The 21,086-nt window shown below is 37.1% G+C and overlaps 4 protein-coding genes and 1 long non-coding RNA gene across 9 annotated transcripts; 4 read left to right on the forward strand and 1 right to left on the reverse strand.

The window, feature by feature from the left end:
* Positions 1-622: 622 nt before the first annotated feature.
* On the forward strand, positions 623-2,489 carry LOC111453669 (chlorophyll a-b binding protein CP29.1, chloroplastic-like). The gene is made up of 2 exons (XM_023094858.1): positions 623-1,204; positions 1,922-2,489. The coding sequence occupies exons 1-2, from the start codon at positions 704-706 to the stop codon at positions 2,279-2,281; spliced, it is 861 nt and encodes a 286-aa protein (XP_022950626.1). The 5' UTR covers positions 623-703; the 3' UTR covers positions 2,282-2,489.
* A 645-nt stretch (positions 2,490-3,134) lies between these two features.
* Positions 3,135-7,409, forward strand: LOC111453845 (protein yippee-like). Of its 2 annotated transcripts, none has more exons than XM_023095111.1 (6): positions 3,135-3,305; positions 3,422-3,554; positions 5,565-5,608; positions 6,210-6,318; positions 6,401-6,456; positions 7,116-7,409. In XM_023095111.1, exons 2-6 carry the CDS (start codon positions 3,459-3,461, stop codon positions 7,198-7,200), a joined length of 390 nt encoding a protein of 129 aa, XP_022950879.1. In that variant the 5' UTR covers positions 3,135-3,305; positions 3,422-3,458; the 3' UTR covers positions 7,201-7,409. The 2 variants fall into 2 exon arrangements, with proteins under 2 accessions (XP_022950879.1, XP_022950878.1); XM_023095110.1 differs by having other exon boundaries at positions 3,139-3,310.
* Positions 7,410-8,927: 1,518 nt separating this feature from the next.
* LOC111453844 (cell wall protein DAN4-like) lies at positions 8,928-12,268 on the forward strand. The gene is made up of 7 exons (XM_023095108.1): positions 8,928-9,088; positions 9,298-9,515; positions 9,614-9,734; positions 10,271-10,385; positions 10,576-11,472; positions 11,691-12,012; positions 12,051-12,268. The coding sequence occupies exons 2-6, from the start codon at positions 9,368-9,370 to the stop codon at positions 11,925-11,927; spliced, it is 1,518 nt and encodes a 505-aa protein (XP_022950876.1). The 5' UTR covers positions 8,928-9,088; positions 9,298-9,367; the 3' UTR covers positions 11,928-12,012; positions 12,051-12,268.
* Positions 12,269-12,360: 92 nt separating this feature from the next.
* LOC111453846 lies at positions 12,361-13,692 on the reverse strand. Its single transcript, XR_002712312.1, has 3 exons — positions 13,236-13,692; positions 12,517-12,667; positions 12,361-12,446 (listed from the first exon to the last, which is right to left on the reverse strand). It is a non-coding gene; the product is annotated as an uncharacterized LOC111453846 (long non-coding RNA).
* A 1,431-nt stretch (positions 13,693-15,123) lies between these two features.
* On the forward strand, positions 15,124-21,065 carry LOC111453290 (RNA polymerase II C-terminal domain phosphatase-like 2). 4 transcript variants are annotated; one of them, XM_023094337.1, is made up of 15 exons: positions 15,124-15,628; positions 15,866-16,336; positions 16,886-17,096; positions 17,392-17,549; positions 17,634-17,704; positions 17,798-17,903; positions 17,988-18,077; positions 18,170-18,311; positions 18,507-18,800; positions 18,901-19,046; positions 19,124-19,177; positions 19,435-19,531; positions 19,650-19,813; positions 20,297-20,382; positions 20,855-21,065. In XM_023094337.1, exons 1-15 carry the CDS (start codon positions 15,359-15,361, stop codon positions 20,955-20,957), a joined length of 2,463 nt encoding a protein of 820 aa, XP_022950105.1. In that variant the 5' UTR covers positions 15,124-15,358; the 3' UTR covers positions 20,958-21,065. The 4 variants fall into 4 exon arrangements, 3 of the variants coding, with proteins under 3 accessions (XP_022950105.1, XP_022950107.1, XP_022950108.1); XM_023094339.1 differs by having other exon boundaries at positions 18,907-19,046; XM_023094340.1 differs by having other exon boundaries at positions 15,125-15,628; positions 18,910-19,046.
* The last annotated feature ends 21 nt before the right edge of the window (positions 21,066-21,086 follow it).

Genomic DNA, 21,086 nt, shown 5'->3' on the forward strand with positions numbered 1-21,086 from the left:
AGTTTGAAGAACATTTTGTATGATATAAATTGTTAAAAAAATAAATTAGAGCTTTAAGACACAAATTATTTTTTAACCTTCAAAAATTTTAAGGCTATATTTTTTAATATTGGATTTTTTTTGTTTTAAATTTTTTTAAATTAAGCTTATAAACTTATTTTTATTACAAGTTTTTTTTTAATTAGACTTATTTTTATTTTTAGAAATTAAAACATTTTTAAGAAAAAAGAAATTTTTAGATGGTATATTTTAAAACCTCAAACTAATTAAAATGTATCAATTTAAATTTAAAATTTTTATAAGTGAATCAAATTGATTTTTTAGTTAAAAAAATAATATTGAATTTGTGGTGTAATTTGGTAAAGATGAAAATTAAAAATGGATTTTATTATTTTTATTAAATTAAATATCAAAGATTTTCCCCCATGAGAAACCTCAACCACAAATCTCTGACACAAAATCAAGTGAAACGACGACGCATTGACCCCACCGTTCCAGTACGACAGGATAAGGCAGAGATAAGGCCAGGACGCACACAAGCCGTCAGATGCGTTCATCCAATAATCCAACGGATACAAAACCACGCAACAGATTATGTGGCTCTTGCCGATCACAAGCCCCCTCTCTCAGCCACATAACAACCCAACCAGAATCCCAAATCCCATCTCACACTCTTCAATTCCCCTCTCAACTCATCGTCGCAATGGCCACCGCCACCGCCGCCGCAACCTCCTCCTTCATCGGAACACGCCTCGTCGACGTGCGGCCGAGTTCCGCCCGAGTCCAAGCCCGATTCGGATTCGGTAAGAAAAAAGCTCCAGCAAAGAAATCGCCGTCATCGAAGACGATATCCGACCGTCCGCTGTGGTTTCCGGGAGCCAAGGCGCCGGAATGGCTGGACGGAAGCTTGGTCGGCGACTACGGATTCGATCCGTTCGGGCTGGGGAAACCAGCAGAGTATTTGCAGTACGATTTGGACTCGTTGGACCAGAACTTGGCGAAGAATGTGGCGGGAGATATAATCGGGACGAGATTTGAGAGCGCCGACGTGAAATCGACGCCGTTTCAGCCGTACTCGGAGGTTTTTGGATTGCAGAGATTCCGTGAGTGCGAGCTGATCCATGGAAGATGGGCGATGTTGGCCACACTCGGCGCTCTCGCCGTTGAAGGCCTCACTGGTATCACTTGGCAAGACGCCGGAAAGGTGAGTTTCATTTTTTCTTTTTTCTTTTTTTTTTCCCATTTTTTCTTTCAATTAGTAATATAATATTAATTTAGTCCTTTCAATTTTGATTAATTTTTATTTTATATAGAATAAATATATGACTGGTTTAATTTTTTTAAAAGCTTTTATTTATCCTTTTTTTTTATAACAGTGAATTATTTAAAAAAAAAAATTAAGAGAAATTAGTCTCTATTCCTTTATATTTAGTTGGCCATTCACTTGATTTAAAGAAAAAAAAATATTTTTTATTGTATATATTATTCGAATTAACCATTTATTCTAATTTAATTTTATATTTTCAATTTTGTAATAATTTAATTGGCCAAATTTATCTCGACAGGATTAAATTGTTACAAATTTAAAAATATAATAATAATTTATCGTGAAATTTAGAGACTAAAAATTATAATTAACTCACATTTAGGTACTAATTTAATTTTATGTCCCATAGTTTCCTAAATTAAAAAACGCATTAAAAAGTATTTTCCCGTAATAATTTAATTTTTATTGTAAAAATTGATTTATAAATCACTAAATGTGTATAAATTTTAAAATTTAAGTTCTAAATTGTGGTGAAATTTAGAGATTAAAAATTGCTGATTTAATTTTATATTCCATAGTTTTCTAAATCTATAAATGTATTAAAAATTTGAAATTGTAATAAAAATTATTTAAAATTTTATATAAAAATTGCAGGTAGAATTAGTGGAAGGTTCATCGTACCTTGGGCAGCCGCTGCCCTTCTCCCTGACCACACTGATCTGGATCGAGGTTCTGGTGATCGGATACATCGAGTTTCAAAGGAACGCCGAGCTGGACCCGGAGAAGAGGCTGTACCCGGGAGGCAAGTTCTTCGACCCCTTGGGCTTAGCCGAGGATCCCGAGAAGAAAGCGGTCCTACAATTGGCGGAGATCAAGCACGCTCGCCTAGCCATGGTTGCCTTCCTAGGCTTCGCGGTTCAGGCTGCTGTCACTGGCAAAGGCCCCCTCAACAACTGGGCCACCCACCTCAGCGACCCACTCCACACCACCATCATTGACAACTTCTCCTCTTGAACTCTTCGAGTTTATGTGTTCATTGTTGTCTTCAAAACTTGACCGAGCTATGTGATCTTGAGTTGTAAGTAAGTACGTTGTTGCTTCGAGATTCGATTCGAGTTTATGCGTCGATTGTTGTCTTACAAACTCGATTTGAGTAGTAATGTGATCGTGAGATGTAACTACTTTGCTTTGAGGTTCGTATGTGAAATTATATATTAATTAATAATGTCGTCTACCATACAAAACAAAAATATTACTAATTTAATTTTGCATTTTGAAAATATATTTTTTTTTTTTAAATTTAAATACAAGGGTAATTTTGAAAATAAAGAAATAACGATTTCCATCCAAAATTAAAGTTTAATCACGGTAAATTACCATGTGGATGTGACGTCTAAGTAAATGAGTAATATATAAATAAACTGTGATCATACAAATATAGTAGTTAATATCGTACCTGACCTACGATTCTGTAGTTAATTATATTTAATTATGATTTTTTAATGGTTGAAAACTATAGTATATAATTATTGGTTCTATTAAATATTAAAATTTAGTTTATATAATGTAAATCTTAAGGAATTTATCGATAGACATATATACTAAATCAAAAAATTAGAGGTTCGAATCTTCACTCCAATATAGTAAATTAAAAAATTAATTATAATAAAAAATTTAATGAACTATGAAACTATTTAGAGCAATTTTTTAATTTCTAAAATATTTTTGGATATAAAAATTTAGAGATTTATTAATTTGAATAATAATAATAAATTATGAATATAAATTCTCGTCGACGGAAATCTGATCACGAAAAATACGCATTGTTTTGGAGGATTAATTCACAAAAGATATCATATAAATAGCTAATTGAATTTCAAGTTCGTGCGTCGTTTTCGACTTCATAGAAACTGGTATTGATCGAATTATTTTTTTCTCGATTACTCGTTGAATCCATTTGTGACCGCCAGCGACGATCATCGGATTCTGATTCCACTTCCTCTTTTTCCTCTGTTTCAGCCTTCCCTGAATTTGCTTTGTAAGGTTGATCATGCCGATCTTTGTCTTGTTATTGTTGTTCTTCTTCAGTAGATCGATTTCTAGTAATTTTTCTTTGTTTTTCCGATTCTTGTATACTTGTTTCTCTTCGAACAGAAGCTGATTGGTAGAGATATTGCTGCAAGGAGAGGAGATGGGAAGGCTACTTTTGACTACTCTGGAAGGAAATTTCTATAGTTGCAAACACTGTAAAACTCATCTCGCCCTTCAGGAAGACATAATTTCAAGGGTATCTAATTCAATTACTCTATTCCACATGCACATTTGAGTAGCACATTTGATCTTTTTGCTGATATTTTTTTGTATTGTGTTGATATTGTTATTGAGTTGTGTTTGATTGAGACTAACCAATGAGTGTTGATGATGAAAGTCCCACATCTCCTAATTTAGGAAATGATCATGGATTTATAATCAAAGAATACTCTCTCCATTGGAGTGAGGCCTTTTGGGGAAGGCCAAAGCAAAGCCATGAGAGCTTATGCTCAAAGTGAACAATATCATACCATTGTGGAGAGTCATGTTCATCTAACATGGCATCAGAGCCATGCCCTAAACTTAGTCGTGCCAATAGATTGGTAAATCCTTAAAAATGTCGAACAAAGGACTCCAAAGGAAAAAGGAGTCGAGCTTCGATTAAGGGGAGACGTACTTTGTTCGAGGGGAGGTGTTGGATGATGAAAGTCTCACATCTCCTAATTTGGGAAATGATCATGGGTTTATAATCAAAGTATACTCTCTAGTGAGGCCTTTTGGGGAAGCCCAAAGCACAAAGCCATGAGAGCTTATGCTCAAAGTGGACAATATCATACCATTGTGGAGAGTCATGTTCATCTTACAGTGAGTAACGGTTTGTTTCGAGTGTTTATTTTGGTAAGAGGAAATCGGTATCTATAGGAAAAAGAGTCTTTAATGCTCTAAAAGATTGATTCAATGCTTTGGACCACGTATCCGTTTTGAGAATTTTGATTCCTCGCTTTTGAATGCTCCGTATACCTTTTTAGCTTACATTTATAAACTAGGAACTATGAGAAAATTGTTCTTCGTTTAATCCTTAATCCTGTCTTAGTCTTTTGCTTGTAGTGCTTAATTTGCTGCCTGGATTGTTCTGTTTCTTTGTTCAATTAGTTCTGCATTCATCGAGTGATTTAGAACATCACAGATTTGCCTTGTACATTTAACGATAGGATTTGTTGCGCATATGGTGATCGATTTTATCATACTTATCAGAAGTATTAGATGCATGAATAGTGCTAATAGTGTTGAGGATTGTTTGGAGGGGGTCCCACATGAGCTAATCAAGGGGTTGATCATGAGTTTATAAGTAAGGAATACATCAGTTTATAAGTAAGGAATACATCTCTATTGGTATGAGGCTTTCGGAGAAACTAAAAGCAAAGCCATGAAAGTTTATGTTCAGAGTGGACAATATCATACTATTGTGGAGAGTTGAGATTTCTAACAAATAGGGATTCTAATTGCATTCTCATTCCAGTATTCGTACGACTGCCCTTTACAATACTCCCTTTTCCTGAAGATGACTCCATCCACCCATATAATTTCTTGTAGATTCCAAGTAATTTTCGTTATGTGAGTGATAAGAATTTTAGTCTTTTTTCTATTGAATATGTTTGGTCGTTTGTGGCTTTTTCTAATTCACATTCATCAGAATCTTTATGTGGCTGCTGATGTGCTTTTAGAACTTGTTTTTATTGTATAAAATGGTTTGCTGATTTCAGCATTGGTATCTTTATGTCGAGCACTAGATTGCTCCTTATTTTGAGATGCTAAAGGACCTACCTATATCAGTGAATCCCACACTGCATTCATGATAGATGCTATGCTTTTTCAATCTCATAACTACTTCATAATATAACAACAAAATTCGATCCCGAGAACTTTTACTTTTATATTTTGTAGCGGCCCAAGCAAAGTACTAGCAGATATTGTCCTCTTTGGGCTTTCCCTTTCGGGCTTCCCCTCGAGGTTTTTAAAACGTGTTTACTATGGAGAGGTTTTCACACACTTATAAATAATGATCTGTTCCCCTCTCCAACCGATTTGGGATCTCACAATCCACCTCCCTTGAGACCAGTGTACTCGCTGGCACTCGTTCTCCTCACTAATCGACGTGGGATCTCACATATTTGCATCCCTAATCTTTTTTTTACACTTATGCATATTATAGTATCAGAAAGATACATGGATATACTAACAGAATTCTGCTTTGCTTTTGTTACAGACTTTTCATTGCAGGCATGGGAAGGCGTACTTGTTTAATAACATGTGAGCTTACTCTTTGGTGTTCAATTTTTTTCTCTATGAAAACTAGGATTTTCATTTTAAAAGAAGTATAACATTTGGTATCTTGATTCACTGGAATCCTGGACGTTTATATAATAGTCTTATTTCCAAGTGCAGAACAAAATGTTTAATGTTTATGGTAGATCAGGTGCTTAAGCTGGAACGAGAATATACCGCTGCTTTTGTTCATCGAATTATTTGCCTACTTCTTCGGATGCGTACTTCGTTTTCTATGATTCATGCTTCTGTTGTTCCGTTGTCCAGTTCTCATTTAAGCCTTTCCTGTTGGAATGGGATTCTGGTCTTTCTTAGTAGTTTATTGTAAACTCCCGACATGCTATGAGCTAATTAACAGTATTAATTCATTGTCGATCGTAAAAGCACGATCTGTAGAACAAAAAAATGATGCTGGTATCTCTGTCTGTGCTTCACCCATTATATTTTGTTTCTGGATTCTTGTGGATGATACTCACATAGGAATTAGATTGGATAGTTCATAGGTGCCCTTAAATTGTTGCATACAGGATATTGTCATACTCATTAAACCTTCCACCAACATTTTGATTTCTATAATGCATCGCAGTGTCAATGTCACAGTTGGAGAACTAGAAAAGCGGATGTTGATCACAGGATTGCACACTGTTGTTGACATATTTTGTGTTGGTTGTGGCTCAATTCTTGGTTGGAAATATGTAAGATCTTCTGTTTCTTTCTTGCTTTCTTTTTTTACCTTTTGGTTTTCAAACCTTTTACTGATACCTCTATCGATTCCAGGAGATTGCACATGACAAATCCCAAAAGTACAAGGAAGGGAAATATATCCTTGAAATGTGAGGCCACTATACTTGGTAGCGTTTTTTAGTTCGAGTTCGGGAGTTCAAACCTCTAATCTCTTTGAGGGATATATGCTTTAAATCAATTGAACTATATCAGTGAGATCCCACATTGATTGGTGATGGGAACAAAACATTCGTTATAAGGATGTGGAAACCTCTTCCTAGTTTCAAAACTTTGAGGAACTTTGAGGGGAAGTCTGAAAGGGGGAGCTCAAACAAGACAATATCTGCTAGCGGTGAGTTTGGGCTATTACAAATGGTATCAGAGCCAGCAAGGACATTGGGTCCCCAAGGGGGATGGATTGTAAAATTCCACCTTGGTTGGAGAGGGGGAACGAAACATTCCTTGTAAGGATGTGGAAACCTCTTTCTAATGGACACATTTTAAAACCTTGAGCGGAAGCTCAAAAGGGAAAGGCCAAAGAGGACAATATATGCTAACCGTGAGCTTGAGCTGATACACTTTGTAGTTTTTATATTGTAAATCTTTGAATCAATGTTGAAACGTTAATGCATCGATTGCGCATCATATATCAAATTTAGAAAACATTATGATCCATCAATCTTTCTGTAAATTATGTGAAGATTTCACCTTTGTATCGCCATGAACACAGTTCTTGACTTCTTTTTGGTCTTTGGGAAAAACTTTGCAGGTTGAAGGTGTTGGGTCCTGATGGAAACAGCTACTTAGCAAGCCATGATCCGCAGCTTGCAGGAAGCGATGGCGACGATGCTTGATCTGCTGTCGAGTTCGGAAGTAGATAAGACCTTCTTTCTCCTTCTCCCATCCCCTTTTTCTTTGTTTCCATCTTATTATTGCCATTTAGCTCTTTCTTAAGCTTTTTGGTACACTGCCACTGCAGTTTTGGCTAGAAGCACAAGAACAACCTTCCTTTTCCAATTCATTGACTTTCAAATTTAAATTAAATGAATAATAATTTTTAGGATGCTGGAATGAACAATGCATGCTCCTTTCTTATTCAACTTTATAGACTTTGGTCTCCGTTCATTTATTATTGCAATTTTTGTAGTAATATTTTGTCGTTCCAAATTTATGACCTCTATAGAAATATCGAAAAATTTGAAATGTTGAGGCGAAGTTTGGCCATAATAAGGGTCCATACCAATCTGTTATGACCCGATTTTCGAGGTTTCGAAACTCGGACTAAAATTTAAACTAAATGAAAGTAAAGAGTACCAACATTAAATACAAAACTAAATCTTATTACAAGATGTACAATTCAAATACAAAAATGGGATCGGGATACCATTACAAATCCAAATGCAAAATACTCGGAGCGACATAAGGGCGAAAAAAAGGAAAGAGAGGGATGGGGTTTCTCTCGCTTTTGGCATAGCGGGCCCCAGCGGGAGGCCCGCACGACGGGCTATTAGCTCAGTGGTAGAGCACACCCCTGATAATTGCGTCGTTGTGCCTGGGCTGTGAGGGCTCTCAGCCACATGGATAGTTCAATGTGCTCATCGCGCCTGACCCTGAGATGTGGATCATCCAAGGCACATTAGCATGGCGTACTTCTCCTATTTGAATCGGAGTTTGAAACCAAACTTCTCCTCAGGAGGATAGATGGGTCGATTCAGGTGAGATCCAATGTAGATCCAACTTTCTATTCACTCGTGGGATTCGGGCGGTCCAGGAGGGACCACTTCGGCTCCTCTCTTCTCGAGAATCCATACATCCCTTATTAGTATATGGACAGCTATCTCTCGAGCATAGGTTAACCTATAAAAACGGATTGACGTTCCAAAACGACTCTTTCTGTGACCGTGCAGCTCTGAAAGTACCCCTTTCCCTTCTCAATTTACTCAAAACTTCCCTATGCTAAGTTAATATATTTGTTTCTGAATAATTGTAAGTTGTAATTAAGAATAAAATAATTATAGTAGGATTATTTAACTTCAAACTTGAAGCATTTTCCCAAATATATTAAATATAAAATATAAAAAGAATTGCAGAGCCAATCATTGAAACTCAAAGCTTCCATAATTCAGGAGTGGGGTCCACGTGGTGGATGAAGGAGGCAAAGACCCAATTTGAAAACCACACGATTCTCGAGGCCCACTTTAGGGCCCATTAATTCAAAAATATTCGGACAAAACATCCACCGTCCGTCCGATCAACAAATTTGCTTCCCCCGAAAAATCCAACGGCCCACGTTTAAATCTTAGAATCATTTCGTTTCCTATTTTTTATTATATTATATTATTAATAACTTCAAATTTTGAAATTCATTCTTAATTTATACAAATCTAATAATCAACTCAACAACACTAATTATCATTCTCAATAAATTCAACCATAATTATATAATATTTATTCCAACGGATAAATTATATGAATTTAGTTAAACATATAAAATATAAATTAAATTAATAAATTTAGTGAAATAATTCAAAATCAGTTTTTTTTTATAATTATTATTTTTAAATTACTTGAACGGCCACATGGGGGGCGAAGCCGTGGAGTGCTGAGTTAGCGAGATACTGCAAAAACCTATGCAAACTCTTCAGCTCTCCATTCCCATTTTCTCGCTCTTCATTGCTCAACGACTGTATATATAATCTTCCGATCGAATCTCCACCGGAGCATCGCCGGCGTCGAGAAATGGTAGTCACTGTTCTTCGATTGCTATGATTCATGTGAAGTAATTAGTCTCTGGTTGTAATTATCTCTCTTGTATTCGACTCGTTGCGTTTTAGTCAGATCTGTTGGTTTTGTCAATATAGAGGAGAGGAGCGAAGTTACTGTGTGATTTTGTTTTTGACCTGAGGTTTTAGCTTGTTCGTCTAAACGTAAGGTATTTGATCAATGCTCAGATTCGGACCTGAGTTTCGGAGAAAGAACCGACGGGATCGTACTTAGCTTGTTCTTAGTAGAATATCTGGAATGTTTACAGACGAGACGGACGCAGAGCTCGCGATGTTGTTCGATATGCGAACGGTTGAGAAGGAAATGGATAGTGAGAATCTGCTGCACAGGAGCTATACGGAGGATCTTGATCCTAATTCAGAAACCGTTTCGTTTTCGAGTTCCGGTCAGACATTTTTCCTTCCCGCCGTTTTAGAAATTTCGAAGTTTAGGTTTCAATCGGCTTTTTAGAATATTTGGCGTTTTGTAATTCGTATATTGCAGAACCTAATAATGATGGTGAATGTTCTCCCATCTCCAAGAATTTTGTTTCACCTGTTCCACCGCGGAAGATCAAAACGGAGGATTTTATGGATTCAGAAAATGAAAAATCTGATTATGACTGGTAAGTAAATTACATTCACTCCGATTTCATGTCTCAGTGATGAATTAGCTTTCCTTTTCCATTTGTTGTAAATGAAATTTAAATACGAAGCATATAATATCCAATTTAGGAGTAGCATTGATTGGTACAGTAGGGTCGAATGTTCTTCATCAATGGATGCCTTTTCAAATAATTTCAAGAATTCATAAAGCATTAGGATATAAACAGTAAAACCTCACTGAGTTTTCTGGTCCTACTCGAACCTAAATAATGCGCCTGTTCTTGTTTTCTTCTTCTACATGTGGTTCTAATACGTCGTCTTCGTCAGCGTTATCATTCCCATTTCTTCTGTTCTTTGGAGAATAAAACAGAGCTCTGTTACCTTTGCCTTTATCATTCACATATAGTGTTCTTCGTACTTCCCTCGAACATTTTGAAAGATTTTCATGGGATAATGGAATGCAGTTGTGGGTATGGTATATATTTGAATTATGATGCTTTTAATTGTTTCGTTGTTATCAAATTAGCTATTCATTGCATTCTCTTCTGTTTCTCAGGCTCCTCACACCACCTGGAACCTCAATCTTTCCATCATTGGAGACGGAATCACAGAAAAATGCAACAAATAGGAGTGATATGCTGAATTCTCGTTCCACTGCTCTGAAACCTAAGGTAAGAACTGTCAAGAAATTTGACAAACCAACTGAATTGCTGCAAAATGAATACTTATCAATGCATGTGGATGGTAGGGAAATCAGATTCCAAAAGACCTTTTGGATAATCAAAACTGTAGAATTTGCAGTTGTTCAATCTCAATTTTCCCAATTTGCTTACCTTACGGCTTTACACTCTTTGGTTGCAGCTAGTGAACATCCAGGAAGAGTCTAACTCGATGAGTAATATAGCTTCCAAGCGTCCTAATTTTCAATCTGGACAACTGAATTCTTCATGTGCTAGCAATAAAAAAGCATCATCAAAGGCTTCTGCAGCTACTGCCTCCAGATCTGCCACACCAACTTCACGGCCAACATTAACTAAAAGTACAAAGCCTTCAAGATCATCCACGCCAACTTCACGAGTGAACGCTAAAGCTTCAGCGCCTCCGGTGCGGTCTTCAACGCCTGCAAAAACTACTGCTCGGTCATCAACACCAACTGAAAGATCCATGGGAACTACAAAGCAAACATCTAGATCAGCAACGCCTAATCGCTGTCCATCAAAGCCAACATGTTCGTCTAGTGTATCACATCCCAATGGTCGATCGTCTTCGACGTCGAAGTTTAATGCTAGAAGTTCTAGTAATCCAAAACCTTCTCGGGGGCCCTTTCCATCCATTAAAACCAGACCTTCAAAGCCCTCTGAGGTGCCAAATTTTTCACTTGATGAAGCTGGGCCAGCTTCAGCCACCAAGGGAAGGCCAGTAGCAGTGAGTAGTGCTAAATCATTATCCGGCAGGACTATGTCTAATGGGAAAACTAGGCAGAAACCAAGCTCTCCTACGAAGCAACTTGGCTCAAACAGTGGTAAAGTATTTCCATTCAAGCAAAGAATACGTTCCTCTGATGATAATGAGGTTAGCCCTGTGGTCATGGGGACAAAGATGGTTGAAAGGGTAGTCAACATGAGAAAGCTTGCCCGTCCAAAGCAAGACGACTACCGCCCGAGCAGCGGTGATCCTACCAGCAAGTCCTCTGCTGATGTCTCTGGCTTCGGAAGAACACTTTCAAACAAATCACTAGATATGGCATTGAGGCACATGGTATGCATCCCCCTCTTTCTTCCATTTCCTTCATATATCCAATATTACGTTAGATAAACATGATCTTTACTAATATGAACCATACTTCCTGCTTAATTTCAATCCAAAAGTAGCCATCCCATTGTTCTTAAGCTTAATCATAGGCAACCAGTACTTGATTACAATGACTCATTCAATCCTGTAATCTGTAATTCAACGTGAACTCTTTTCTTATACAGGATATAACACGAAGCATTTCGAGTAAAGTACGGCCAGTGAATACAAAAACTCAGTCTTCCTCCACGGACAATGGCAATTCAAGGTCTGCAAAAGTTGGAACAATCGGAATTGCAGACTCTCCCCTTTCTACTAGCAGCAATGGCAAGTCTGCACCAAGCGTATGGAGTAGTTCCATTCGTCTAGATGGCAGTGAGACCGAAGATAATGACCTTGCCAAGGAGATGTTATCGTCCTAGGGAGCTCCTCTTCTGGCTAGCTAGCAATGTAAACATTACGAGTGATATGAAAACCTCAGTGAATAGGAGTTGGAACCCTTTGAATATATGAACCCTAATTCGTAATTCGATTTCAACCCGAAGAATTAGGTTAGACATAGATAAGGTCAAAGCTCTCGAAACAAAAAAACAAGTTTCTTGGCCAAAGATTCGAATCTCTATGAAGATAGGATTATCAATCTTACTTGAATTCTCTTGGCATGTAACTCTAAGATATGACTTGCAAATTAGGATCAAGCTCTTTTGGCTAAACTTGAAAGAAAAAGTGCAAAGGCTAAAACTAATTCATCATAATTTGTTCACGGATTGCCTTAAGATCAAAGCTCTTGTGAAAAACAACAAAATATGATGATCAATCGAACTCGAACTTTACGAAGAACAACTGTAGCAGGCATCTTCTCCTTGGCTTTATGAAGAACAACAGTAGTATTGTACTTGACGCGTTCTCGAGAGATCGGTTGGCTTCCTGGGCTTCAGAACCTGAAGAACAACAGTAGTATTGTACTTGATGCGTTCTCGAGAGATCGGTTGGCTACCTGGGCTTCAGAACCTGAAGAACAACAGTAGCAGGCATCTTCTCCTTGTCTTGCTTACCCCCTTTGTTCAATGGTTGGAACCTCATTGGGGATTAGTTCTGCAATTGTCTTCCAATACTTCTTCTCAGCTTCAGCATGGAACTTGTCTCGGTTTGCTAGATATTGCTGTCATATTAAGTTCAAATCTGGTAAGATTTGTGAAGAGTGAATGAGGAATATTATTGTGAGATTCGGCCTTCACGGAGGGGAATAAAACATTTCTTGTAAGGGCGTGGAAACCTTCCCCTAATAGACGTAGTTTAAAACTGTGAGACCGACAGTGATACGTAACGAGCAAAAATGGATAATATTTGCTAGTGGTGAGCTAGGACGGTTACAAATAGTGTTAGAACTAGACCAATGGTATTAGAACTAAACCAATGATATTAGAACTAGACCAATGATATTAGAACTAGACACTAGGTGGTGTGCTAGCAAATATATTGGCCCCCAAGGTGAATGAATAATATTTGCTAGTGGTGAGGTAAGACGGTTACAAATGGTATTAGAATTAGACACTGGGTGGTGTGCTAGCGAATATACTGACCCCCACGGTGAGTAAATCGTGAGATCTCACTCGGTTGAAGAGAGGAATAAAACATTTCTTATAAGTGCTTACAATAAGACTGGCACACCATTCTAAGTCACCACAACATTCATTTCAGATCTCAAAAACTCGTGTTAACAATCTTACCTCTCTCAAAGGAAATTCTTCCTCCGGCTCCACCGCCATCGGGATTAAAGGATCGGGCCGTCCGATTCGCCAAAATCTCCATCAAAGCTCTTCCCGTTCTGCTCCGGTGAGAAACTAGAGATTCCCCCATCGGCCGAGAAATTCGAAGGCGAAGTCGGCAGCAGGTCGTCTCCCTGGTTAACGGCTGGTTGACGAAGATCGGCGACGAGTCGGCGACGGCAGACTCGTCTTCGAAGGTACAAAAGGATTCGAATCATTGAGACAAAAGGCGACGTTCGAATCCGCTGGAGCCGTCATCGAACGGAGGAGGAGGCGTTCCGGCGAAGGTTGACATGGCGTTTGCGTATTCTGTTTCTCCCTCCGGCGACGGTCAACTGTCGATCAATCATTCCGCGTGAGTGTTTCCCTGCAACTTCCTGACCGTTTCCGTTCATCAGTGTAAGAAATGGAAAAGCACTCGAGGGCGTTAATTTCTCTTTTTTATTTTTATTATTATTATTATTTTTTAATTTCAATAATATCTTTAAATTTAAAAATAAAAATAAAAATATATTTTAATTTAAAAATGTCACTAATATCTTTAAATTAAAAAATAAAAATTCAAAATATGGTAACTACCAAAAAAAACTATTTAAGAACATTGATCAAGTCAAAACAAATAGAATTTAATATTTTAAACCTATAAATACTAATTTGCAAGAATGCTTAAACATATTGCCAAACTACAAAAAAAAAAAAAATTAAAAAAAATATATATATATATATATAAAATAAAAAGTTAAAATAAGAGAAATAAAAAAAATCAAAATGGTAATTTTACCTCAATAATTATTATTTTTTTTAAGGACAAAATTGATGGTTAATTTTGTGTGTTGTATAATAAATTTTAAAAACATATATATATATATTTTAATAAATGAATGGTGTAGACACCAAAAGGATTTGGGTTCTAATCTAGTTTAGAGATGAACACGAACATAACTATCAATTAAGACATCCACGTATTCGTTATGACAATAAGTTCACGTCTCTCCCCCATATTAGCTATATATTGAAAAAAAAATGCGAAAATTAAATAAGTACTCTCAAACTTTGTCGTTTGTGTTAAAAAGTATCTTAGAAGTTGAAAATTTGACTCTCGTAAAAATTTTAAAACTATTCTTAAAAAGTACAATAAATTTTCATTTGAGTGATAGTTTTGAAACATCTATAAAAGATTAAAGTTAATATTATAGTTTTAAAAAAATAATTTCCTAGAAGGAATAACACGAGACTTTTTTTCTCTTTATTGTAATTTAAGGAGAAAAATATTTTAGACTAAATTAGTAAAAAAAATACCTATAAACTTTGTATTTTGTTTAAAATTTTTTACTAAGAACCATTCATCAACACTTTATAGATTATCTCCAAACTTATTAATGTTACTTTTGAAATTTCATGTCAAACTTCGTGCTAACTGTAAAGGTATTTTTAAAAATTTTAAAGTGTTAAAACGTGTTTTTTTTTATATTTTTTTATGTATTTTTAAAAAACTTAAGAGTATTATTAATGCAACTTTTGAAAATCTATAGATATTTTTAAATATTTTTGAAAATTTAAAGATATTTTTGACGAACCGTAAATGTATTTAATATATTTTAAAGATATTTCTAAATGTATTTTTATTAATTTAAGATTTTAATTTATTAAGTAAAATAGAATAATTACGGGCCGGGTTGGAGAAGGGAGGCAAGGGTAGTCATTCCCGTAATTTCATACCTTTGCTAACAGGCTATAAATAGGAGCTGGACCATGGCGCCTATAAATACGAACCCATTACTCTTATTTCATTTGTTTGAAACCAAAGGCCTGAGGCCATAAAAGAGAGGAAATTGGGAGAATAGAGAGAGAGAGAGAGAGAGCGGAGGAGAGAGTGGTGGTGGGGCTGAGAGAGAGAGAGAGAGAGAGAGACTGACGAGAAGAGTAATAGGAAGAGGAGAAACAGGATAGAGAGAGAGATAGAGAGACGCCATATTCATTCAACTGCTCTGTCGAATAATTTCTCACACTTTGCCCCTGTTTTCTCTTCCTCTTTCTCTCTTCTCTTTGTGATTTCTTTTCACGTTTTCCATAATTTGTTCCTAATGAGCCGCTTAGGGTTCAAATCGGTGGTCTTTCACGGCGACGTGCGTCTTGGGGAACTCGACGCTATTCCGGCGACAGACCAGAATTTTCAGTTTCCGAATAGCGAGATTAGAATCCACCGCATATCGCCGCCCAGTGAGAGATGCCCTCCCCTTTCAGTTCTTCAGACAATTTCTTCATTTTCTCTCAGGTCTAAGCTACAATCTTCCTTGCCTGTTGAGCAGCCGCACTTGATCCAACTTCACTACTCCTGCTTCCATGAATTGAAGGTCTTAGTCATTTTCTTAATTCTTCTCTTTTCTTTTGGAATGTTTTGTTTTGTTTATGAGAGACAATGTACGTGTTTTTGTGCATGTGTGATATGGATGCTGATGTTCAGCTGTGTTAATTCTTTTAATGATAAAAAATTCACTCGGACTTTGGAGTGTACAAAACGTATTCAAGTGAGACTATATTGTGAAGTTAGTCTGTGATTTGGATCTTGATGTTCTTATCCAAACTTACAGACGGCAATTGTGTTGATTGGGGACGAGGAAATTCACCTGGTTGCAATGCCGAGCAAGCAAAAGAACTTTCCGTGCTTTTGGTGTTTTGCAGTGCCCTGCGGCCTATATCTATCCTGTCTAGGAATGCTAAATCTCAGGTGTCTTTCAATTGTTTTTGATCTAGACGAGACACTTATTGTGGCAAACACTATGAAATCTTTTGAGGATAGAATTGAAGCTCTTCGACTTTGGATTGGGCGAGAGACAGATCCATTGCGTATATCTGGAATGTCTGCTGAACTCAAGCGGTACATGGATGATCGGTCGCTGTTGAAACAGTATATTGAGCACGATACAGTAAATGATAATGGAAGGATTTTCAAGGTGCAGCTGGAGGAGGTTCCTCCACTAAACGGCAACTGCGAGAAAGTAGTTCGTCCTATAATTAGATTGCAGGACAAGAATATTGTCCTTACTCGCATCAACCCAGAGGTTGTCTCTAATTCTGATGCTATTTATTTACTGGTGTTGCATCAATAATTTTTATCTATTGTTGTTATTGTTTTCCTTTTCCTCCCTTTTTATAGACCTAATTATTAGTCCTGGATTCATTTTGGGCTTTGCATCTCGATTTACCAATTTAATGAGAGAAGAATAGAACCGAGAAATTTTGAGTCTAAAATAATGAATAGTTATCTTGGAAGCAAGCTGAATAGAATACACTTCCAACTCAAATCTCCAAAGGGTTAGAAGAACTATACGAGTCCATAGCCTGGTTTGTCTTTATTTATCAACTTATTTTCTCTTTTGGAATAGAAAAACGTTTATATGTTCCAACCTTAACCATCGCAACCCAACTTAAATAATATGAAGAACATGAAGACATAATCTTTCTTTTTCAATGAAGCGTATGATGTTGTGGTGACTCACAAACCTGTTTTTGATATGGATTCACAGAGATAATGACTGGGATGAGCCTGTTGGCCTATTGTAATGACCTAGGGGATCTTCTATCATTTTAAAGTCATATTTTCATTGCAGATTCGTGATACCAGTGTTCTTGTGAGGTTACGCCCTGCATGGGAAGAATTAAGAAGCTATTTGATTGCTAGGGGTCGTAAGCGATTTGAAGTTTATGTATGTACGATGGCTGAAAGAGATTATGCATTAGAAATGTGGAGGCTTCTTGATCCAGAAGCTCACCTCATTGCAACAAAACAGCTTCTTGATCGTGTTGTTTGTGTTAAATCAGGTAATAATCCTTTTTCCGAACTGGAAGTTACTGATTCTATAGATTGGTGCCTTGGCACATACCAGCAGGATTAGGGTTTTAGATTCACTTATGTTAACGGATTGCTGATGCAAACATCCAAACCCATCTTGTTAAGCAGAAATTTGCAATTGTTTAGGTCTTTGAATTTAAAATATTTTTCAGGCATTGTAAGATCATTCTTTTAATAGCAGGTAAATTGAAAAGTATGCAGTTTTGCTTACATTTCTTTCTTGAGAACTTGAAACCATCAACTTAAATTGGGGGGCTTTGGCAGGTTCTAGGAAATCTTTGCTGAATGTCTTCCAATCCGGTTCATGTCATCCAAAGATGGCCATGGTTATTGATGACCGTTCAAAGGTTTGGGAAGACAAAGACCAACCGCGTGTTCATGTAGTTCCAGCATTTACGCCTTACTATGCTCCTCAAGCAGAGGTATGAAAATGCCGTCCCATTTTTAATATTTTTGAAAAAAGAAATTAAGATAGTGCTTAATGATGTGATATTTCTTTTGAATAGGCAGCAAGTGTGGTCCCTGTTCTTTGTGTGGCAAGGAATGTTGCATGCGATGTCAGGGGTTGTTACTTCAAGTAAGTGTAAATAGCTGGACCAACCTACCTGTACCCAAACACTTGTCTTTATCGTTTTTCGAAGGCTAATCAGATCTAATTATCTTTATACAGAGAATTTGATGAGAGTTTGTTGCGACGGATTCTCGAAATTTCTTATGAAGATGAAGTGGCTGATCTACCTCCTGCTCCTGATGTGAGCAGCTACTTGATGTCAGAGGTATTTGAGATGAAGAATGTCCTCCCTTACCACTAAAGGATTGGTGGATTTTTATTAACTGTTTCACTGATTTATTATTGATAGGAAGCTGGCTTTGTATCCAATGAGAGTGTGAATGCTCCAATTTGTGAAGGAATGAATGGTGTCGAAGTGGAAAGGAGACTCAATCAACCGGTGAGTTTTCCATACATGCTGTTCGACCAAACGTTCCATTTTATTGGTGTAATGAGTAATGAAGATCTTTTTATATAACTCTTAACATTCAGGATGATAAGCATGTAATAGACATGGCCAATAACCCTACTACAAGCCAAACGGATGTTCGAGCAGATACTCCTCAGTTTCCGCCGCCTCTTAATACGAATGTCATTGGACCAAAATCTTTAAGAACCTTACTGCCTTCTCTAAGTATGGTCTTCTATATTCTTACTTTGCCTACCTTTTCTTTTAAAATGAGAAACCAACTTCCATTTTGTCATTCTGTTACTTTCCCATAATTTACTTTTTTAATTTATTTGTATAATTAATTCTGTGGTGGTTTAACATGACTTGGGTCTTTCCAGAGGGTAATATAATTCATTTGTTCCTTCATATTGTTTTTAGAGCCTGGTTTGCTTGGGGCCCCTATCAGACGAGATCTCTCTGCTGATCATGACATGAAGAGAGGACTCCTTGCAATGAAACCTGGTATAGATCTCAGGACACAGAACTTCGGTGATCCCCCAATTCTCTCCAGAATGCCCGGACAATTACCACCATGCGGATTACAGGTTCAAGGAAGTTCATTAGTGGATGATGACTCCAGTAAAGGACCTCAAAATAGTCGATCTTCAGGACTCGTTCAAGAATCTGATGCTTCAAAAGCTGATAAACCACGGTCTAGCAACAATTCACAAGGTTTTTCTACTACCAGTTCACATTTTACGTGCCTATGGTGAAGAATGTGGCAATTTTCTCCCTCTGATTTATTTATTTTCGTGGTCTTACCTAACTGAAGTTTTGGCAGGAGTTGCTATATCTCAAAATCGAGCAACTAGCAATAACAAAGAATATCAAACTGAAGCAGGGAAAGTTACCATACCTCCGCCCCCTTCTTTGTACATTGGAGTGCTACAAGATATTGGTCGTAGATGCAGCTCAAAGGTACAGGGTGCCGGTTTTTTATACGGTTTTGCTTCTCACCTCATGTTTCTCAATTCTTACTTTGCCTCATTGTACAGGTTGAGTTCAAAACTGTTGTCAGTACCAGCAAGGATTTGCAATTTTCAGTTGAGGTCAGTGAAATATACGGTCTTTAGAGAATTTTCAACTGTACATGAACGAAACTGGTTTTTGCAGCCTTTTGTGTTAAAGAAAAACAATACATATTTTCTGTATCAGAAGAAAAAAATAGATTTTTTTTTTTCCTCCCTAGAGCTTGTGGAATAGGATCGAAATAAGCGGTTGTTTAAACATAGTTAAACAAGTGTTGTTGACCATTCTAATCATGTCAGAATGTGGTAGATTTCATTTTTCTGAATGTTTGGTTCAGGTTTTGTTTACTGGCGAGAAGATTGGTGTTGGATTGGGTAAGACAAGGAAAGATGCTCAACAACAAGCTGCTGAGAATGCGCTTCACAATTTGGCAGGTAAAACTCCTATCATCTAAATTCCTTCTCCACGTGAACACTTGAGATGTCTGGTTTGGAAGATATGAACAATATTGCTCCATGGTTATATATAATTCTGTATCTTTACTGATTACAGATAAGTATGCTGCACATATGAAGCCACTTTTGGGACCCGTGGATACAGATCTCGATAAGCTTTCTATTGGAGCCGAAAATGGATTTTTATGGGACACCATTGCTCCTGCAGTTAACGAATTGCCAAAGGAAGAAGATGTTTCGCATAAAGAGAAGAACTCCGAGGTGCGAATTACTAGTAATAATCCATCAGATAGATGATTTGATTTTTCTGCTTCAAAAACATAGGTGATGCTTGGATAAAGGGTATGTAGGAAAGTAATTTCCAGATGGGGGGTTACTGCCCCAACCTCCTCCCCCTCTCTACTTCATCTCATTGCATCGAGATGGAACGATGACACCGAAACAATGAAGGCAAATTGAGCTGCTTCATGTTTTCCCAATGCTGCTTCCTCTTATGCAAGCCTCTGGAAAATGATTAAAAGGTATGAGCTCGGTGGTCAATCCCCAGTTTCTACCCCTTATCCAAGTACCTCCCATGTAGTTGATTTGATTTTGTAGCTGCACTTTTGTTAGCTTGAGGACCATTCTGAATAAAAATTGATGAGAATACAAGTTTTTTTCTTTTTAACTTAATGGGTCATTTCAGTTCTTCTGCTCCGCAAAATGGCTCTTTAATTTTGTGTGATTACTGACAAACGGTTTCAGGCTTGTGATGAACCTGGGAGTGCCAATTCTGATTCGGCAAATCAGCAGCAGCAGCAGCATGTTCAGAAGCGGCTGAGTTCCCCAAGGTAACGCAGCAAACCTCGTCTTTATTTCATTTGTAACATATTATTAACATTTCCCTTCTGCCTTCTTTTGTTACACCCATTAGTATTTTAGGCGACTTCTATTCTCGTAGCCATTTGCTTTTAGATTGCTATGGTAAATGTGTTTGTAAAGGAGCACGATTTTGAAAAACTGAACCCAATATTATAAAAGGATTATATGAGAGATCTCATATCGGGTGAGGATGGTAACGAAGCATTCTCTATTAGGGTGTAGAAACTTCTCCCTAGCAAGTCCGGAAGGAAAAGTTCAAAGAGGACAATATCTGCTAGCGGTGGATTTGGGCTGTTACAAATGGTATTAGAGCGAAACACCGGACAGTGTGCCATTGAGGATGCTGGGTCGGATTATAAGATTCCACTACAAACCCTCTTGTAATTTGGGGTGGTTCCTATATATATATATTCTTACCATATTATTTTACAATTTGTTCAGATCATTTCCAAGTAAACGATCAAAGGAAGATGAAGTACATGGGCCACAATATCTTGCAGCAGCTTCGTGGCAGCAGCAGAAGAATGGCCATTCCATTACTTGAATAATAATAGTAAAATAATAAAATAATAATAATAGTGATCCCACAAAATGTTAGTTTTGCAGACGAATTTTGTAACCCAGCGGGAGCTCTTCCTTTTTTTTTTTTTTTTTTTTTTTTTTTTTTTAAAAA

The sequence above is a fragment of the Cucurbita moschata genome, unplaced genomic scaffold (assembly GCF_002738365.1).
Source record: "Cucurbita moschata cultivar Rifu unplaced genomic scaffold, Cmos_1.0 Cmo_Scf00015, whole genome shotgun sequence".
Taxonomy (NCBI): domain Eukaryota; kingdom Viridiplantae; phylum Streptophyta; class Magnoliopsida; order Cucurbitales; family Cucurbitaceae; genus Cucurbita; species Cucurbita moschata.